The 5617-nt window shown below is 37.2% G+C and overlaps 1 protein-coding gene across 1 annotated transcript; it reads right to left on the reverse strand.

Annotated features, from left to right (window-relative positions):
- Positions 1-2836: 2836 nt before the first annotated feature.
- On the reverse strand, positions 2837-5422 carry LOC111396255. Its single transcript, XM_023022634.1, has 2 exons — positions 3676-5422; positions 2837-3577 (listed from the first exon to the last, which is right to left on the reverse strand). The coding sequence occupies exons 1-2, from the start codon at positions 5258-5260 to the stop codon at positions 3240-3242; spliced, it is 1923 nt and encodes a 640-aa protein (XP_022878402.1). The 5' UTR covers positions 5261-5422; the 3' UTR covers positions 2837-3239.
- Positions 5423-5617: the final 195 nt, after the last annotated feature.

The following is a 5617-nucleotide window of genomic DNA, read 5'->3' on the forward strand; positions in this document are numbered from 1 at the left end:
GTGACACAGAGAGTTTGAAGTTTGAAGTTTAAATTTTAAAATCAAACATAAAAATTGTCATGAATGGTTAAATTGCAGATCATCATTTAGGCTCACATCCATCATTTTAAAACTACTGTTATCAAATATGTGTTACTACAAATATTCAAGTAGGTTTCAGAAATATGAGTCAGCAACAGCAATTAAAGGTAGAGCATAGGTTATACGAGTCAGCAACATCAATTAAACCTGTTGTTTCCATGCTCATATCTCTTCCTCCACTTATCACAATATTTGCCTCTGACGAACTATTAAAACATCCACACATTGCCATACAGGTAGCAATTGCTTCTTGCCTTAGTGAAGTATCCTGAATTACTGCACTCAATGCCCCATATAGTGACAAGACCATGCACAACATATTTCCATTAATTATATCATCATTTACGTTACTATCTGACAACTCCACCGAGATGTATGCTAAGGGAGCTAGAATACATAAAACTATAGCTAATGTGAGGTATTGTATCATCATATTGGATCTAGATCATGAGCAAGTGATAATTGACATGTTATAACATTTTCTTTTAGCCCGAAGGTAAACTCATGTAAAGAATATCTTCACATCCAAGGAGATAATTATGACCCTTATATACGAAGAAAGTGATAATATCTCTCCAGACTTGCTTACAATCCTTTTGGATAGTTTAAAAAAGAAAAATAAAGAGGTTTTTCAAGTTACAATGAATGTGGTACAGAGTTTTTTGAGAAGTATACTGTCAAGATCAATGATTAGTTGTTACAATCTAGAGAATTTTTAGGTGTTTGTTTCGATAATTATAGTGCAGTCAATATAGGATAAGAGAATTTTGAGGGATGTGTTCCCATTTGTGTATACCTATGTAGTTCATACACTAAACACAAACATATGTTATCGACTTCGTGTTGAAATTTTTCTTACATACTCCTATGTGTGACATTAACATTTGACTTTATTGTGGCATTACCTTAGCTGCATGATACTACCCCGTTAAGTTATATTTACATTGTCACACCATCTTCCAAGGAAACGAACTCTCCACTGGTCCTAATATGGATATAAAATAAGTGCGAACTGAAAAAATACCATCCTGTGCTCAAAAGCAATATTCCAGTTGTAACTTCCATTATGTATGGCTAGTACATCATTCATCATAGCGAAGGCTCCAAAGCAATGCGATGCAAAGAAGGAAACCATGCCTTTAGCGGATGATCTCCACACCAACAATCATTCCAAAATCTGATACTATTGCCCCCACCACAAAAGTCAATTTCTATCGAAAGTCATTCCATCCTCGTCGAATATACTTTCACAAACTCATCCCATAAGATCCACGACCCTTCACCGAGCACCAACCCCTTTCTATCACATCATACTTCGCTCCTATGATTTGTTTCCAAAAACTCTCTCTCTCCACTCCAAATCGCCACGACTACTTGTCATAAAGCCTTATTAAATAGAACAAAAACTCCTCAATTCAAGACCCCCCATCCTTACAGGAGAACAAACCATACCCTAATTAACCAAGTGAATTTCCTCTCTTCCCCTAAAGGTTCATTCATTCATTCATTGTAATACATACACTTTGATATTGAATAAAAATTGATATTTTCTCCCTCTAAATTCTTTCTTCCTCTTCCTCTTCTTTTTCTCCTCTTTCTTTCTCCTTTTCTCAATCTTATTCTTTATTTGGTATTGTTAATCACCACAATGGTCATCACGTAATGAAAGATCCGATATAAGAATAAATTATACAAGCGAAACTTGTGATGTAGAAGATTGCATGGCTAGAATAGAGATTGAGAACGATGACAGGCCTCTAATATGCCTCACCTATTCTAGAAGGACCCAGAAGAAAGATGGACAACCAGCTTTCTGGGCTTTACAAAATCTAGTAAAGAGGGAGGAGATGACTAGACTCAGATAGTTAGATGAGAGCTATAAATAATGGTAAAAGCTAGCAATAGAGGGGAAGAATATTGAGTGAGTAGAAGAGAGAACTTTAGGAGAGTTTTAGCACTCTCGAATGGCTATGGTTTCTTTTCCAATTTTGTAATTTTCACTAGTTTCATCAATCAAATACAACACTTATTTTCTAATTCTTATATTATTCATAAACTGCAGCTGGAACCTTATCAAAGATTTATAACTATTTGCTGCTTGCAAAAGTTATCCTAGTAATAGGTTACTTGGGGGCTATGTGATGTTACTAAAAGTTGATAAAATTTAGGACGTCCCATGAAATGAGCGGTGGAAAAGTAGCTAAAAAATTGTGGGTCCAATGAATTTGTGGTTAAAAATGAAGTTTCACCAGTTTTTTGGCAAATAAAAGCTTTACCAAATAAGCACTCAGTAAAATTAATTTGAATGACTGAGTAGATACCAGGGGAGAATAAACGGGGCTAGTGGCAAAGACAAGGAAAGGGATAAGTGCCACTATTACACGTCCTATGGGGTGGATGAGGACAGCAGCAAGGAGAATAAGGATTAGAAGCTCTCTCAATTATAGAAAGAAAGAGAACTTAAGAGGCTGAACATTCAATAAATAAAGATGGGATGTGGGTAATGGAAGGAGCGAGAATGTTGGAAAAGAAAATAACTTGCTCTGACCAGTTGAGATTTTTTTTGAATATTTTTTGCTGACAAAGTTTGAGTGGTGTGTATATTAATAGGGAAGTGCTACATGTACATAATTGTCTACATAATGGTGTTCCATAATTATACGTGGTGCTAGATCCAACCTTTAATTCAAATCTCACACTTGCACATCAACAATCGGATGATTTTCACATCACATTATGGATACCATTATGTGTAATAATTATGTACAAATAGAATTTTCCATATTAATAATACAAAGTCATCCCTTTAATTTGTAATGGGCTTATGCATCCCTTTGGCATATTTCAAAAAAAAAAATGAAGAAGAAGAAATTTCTCTACAACAAAGATTGAATTGTTTCCATCGAGAAAATTGATAAGGAAGGCTCAAGCTATAAAAAGGTAGCCGCCATCAGCCTTAAAAAAATTCCTTCTGTCTATAAGCTATTTATTACACATCTGTGATCAGATTTTCATTCAAATGAATTTTCAAGAAAATGCAGGGAGAAAATGCTGCAATGTCACAATCTTGCATTGTCAAAATGGATTCTCTATAATAGCTCAATCCGAAAAATGTTGACAAGGTGCAATGAGTGTAAAGTAACAGAGAAAAGTACAACTCACTCATCCTCAGAATCAGTGAAAAGCACACGACTTGTAAGAGCAGCAGGAGGTGGCTTATGAGGATAAAGGGCTGGATTAAACAACAGACAAAATCTCTGGGCTAATTTAGCAATTTCCCTGGGAACAAGGGCAACAGATTGATTTTTCGCCTTCTCAATTAGTGTCGCAGACATTGTCTTCTTGGGCTTTTTTTTGCTGGCTGGCGAAGAAAGAATCAAACCCTGACCATCAGGTTCAGAAGAATTGGGAAAAGTACAGAGAGGAAACAAAGGTTCCCTTTCGAAGCGAGTATCAAAACCAACTCCAATTTGACATCGATCATATGCTCGGATGGCTGCCAGATTCCACAAGAATAAATATCATGAGCCAAAAAAAAAAGGAGGAACAGTTGCAAAAACACGATGAACATATCATTTATTCAACATGACATACCAGAAGAAACATCGTTTATATAGTTTCCAACTAAACGGAGTGGAGCGACATCTAGAACAGACAGCACCAGATCACTAATATAAGGGACCCAGGACGTGCATTCCTGAGTTTGAAAACAACCTTCCTGCTCACTGGGAAGAAGTTTATGTCTCTCACTAGACAGGGAATTCGTATCAGAATGCAAAGCTGTGTTACTAGCAGAAAGCTGGTCTTGTTGAACATCACAAGTATCAGAAATTTCATTGTTGCACTGTGGTGGCAAAATCTTCGGAATCTCACCTGGCAATGATGGATGAATATATGGAAAGAAGAAGCAAAAACTGGGATATGGTATCCTTCTCCATGACAATACTTCATCACGTTTGTGAAGCATCTCTAAAATCAATTTTTGAAGCTCTGTAGCAATATGGCCTTTTGCAGGCTCTAGAACACAAATAGAAAAAATCTGAATAAGAAGCTGCACATGCTCATGTATCAGACAATGCAACTGTCCTATCTGATGCGGAGTAAATCCATTCACTAGACCATTATTTACAGGAGGCACACAAGGTGGAGAAATGTTGGGCAACAGGTGTTTCCCATCATAAGTAGGAAAAGATCCAACTGATGAAAATGGTAACAAGGGCCGTAATGGCCTATTCGACTGTCCTGAAACCTTGCCATGATCAAGAGAAGCCTTTTGACGTCTATTTAGCCTAGTCTTTGATCGCTCGTCAATCTCATCAGGGTCGCTTTCCAATGCTTCTTCAAGTTCAAGGTCAAAATCAGCATCATTTTCTTCATCTTCATCATCAACATTTTCAATCCCTTTTAAATTCTGGGCATCATCTACTCCTTGTAAAACAGCTGCAAGAAATTTCCTATACTCTCTTTCATCATCAACATTTTGAAGTTCATCCTCATCATCTGTTTCTTGAAGAAAAGTCTCAAGTTCATCAAGTGTAAAGCTGGCAAGAGAATAGCGAGCCCTAGTTCGCATACAGATGGCATCGTCAGTGTCCACATCCATAATGAGCTTCCCAAAATCGGCAGGATTGCTAACATCTGCCATGCTGCTTGATTTATTCTTCTTATCACATGGAAATCCATTATCAGATTGAGAAATAAAGTCCAGTTCTCTCTCAGTAACTGTAAAAGTTATGTCTGAATTTTTTGCCAATACTTCTCCAGAAGACACAACAGTTTGCATCACAATCTCTTCGCCATACTCAGTATCCCCAATAAGATAGTTCTGCACAGGGTTCGCATGCTTTGCCTCAGAATTTTTAAGGGAGGCTGCAGAAGTGTTTTCCCCACTATCAGCAACATCCACATCCAAGACTTCAACTTCAGAACTCAAGCTTGAAGAAGCTTCTACAGAATGAGTTTCTCTCAGGAAAGGATTGAAATCTACATCCTCTTCCTCATCCTCGTCCTCGGACTCATCAGCAATCTGATCAACATTATGATTCCCTTGTTCATTCCTTTCCTCGTCATCCTCACGTTGCAACAGTTGCTCACTGCTTTTGGATAAGTTGGCACCAGCAGGAGAAATACTTTGTCGATTCAAGTCCTCAACTTCATCAGCACGAGAACATGCAGACATTTTGATGAAAGGATATGTAGGGATGCCACTGACTATGAACTCTTACAAGCATCTAAATTGGCTAATGTTTCCGTGTATGTCGATAAATGCGCTGGTATCCAACCTTTTTTCTTTTCAATTCCACAATAAAAATCTCCCTGCCTGTAAGTGAAAACAAAAAAATAGGCGAAAATATATCAGAGGCTGCAGAAAACAAGCACATGTCCTAGTCTGAGTGTTTAACATCAAAACTGCAAAAAGTAAAGCCTGAGCACAATAGTTAATGGTAAAAAATAACATATGAGGGAGCAAGCAGGAGGCTCAGAGGCAGAGAATCAGCAGCTTCCTGTTTCATTTTTTCAAATTTTTTTTTTTTTT

This window comes from Olea europaea, chromosome 6, assembly GCF_002742605.1.
Source record: "Olea europaea var. sylvestris chromosome 6, O_europaea_v1, whole genome shotgun sequence".
NCBI lineage: Eukaryota > Viridiplantae > Streptophyta > Magnoliopsida > Lamiales > Oleaceae > Olea > Olea europaea.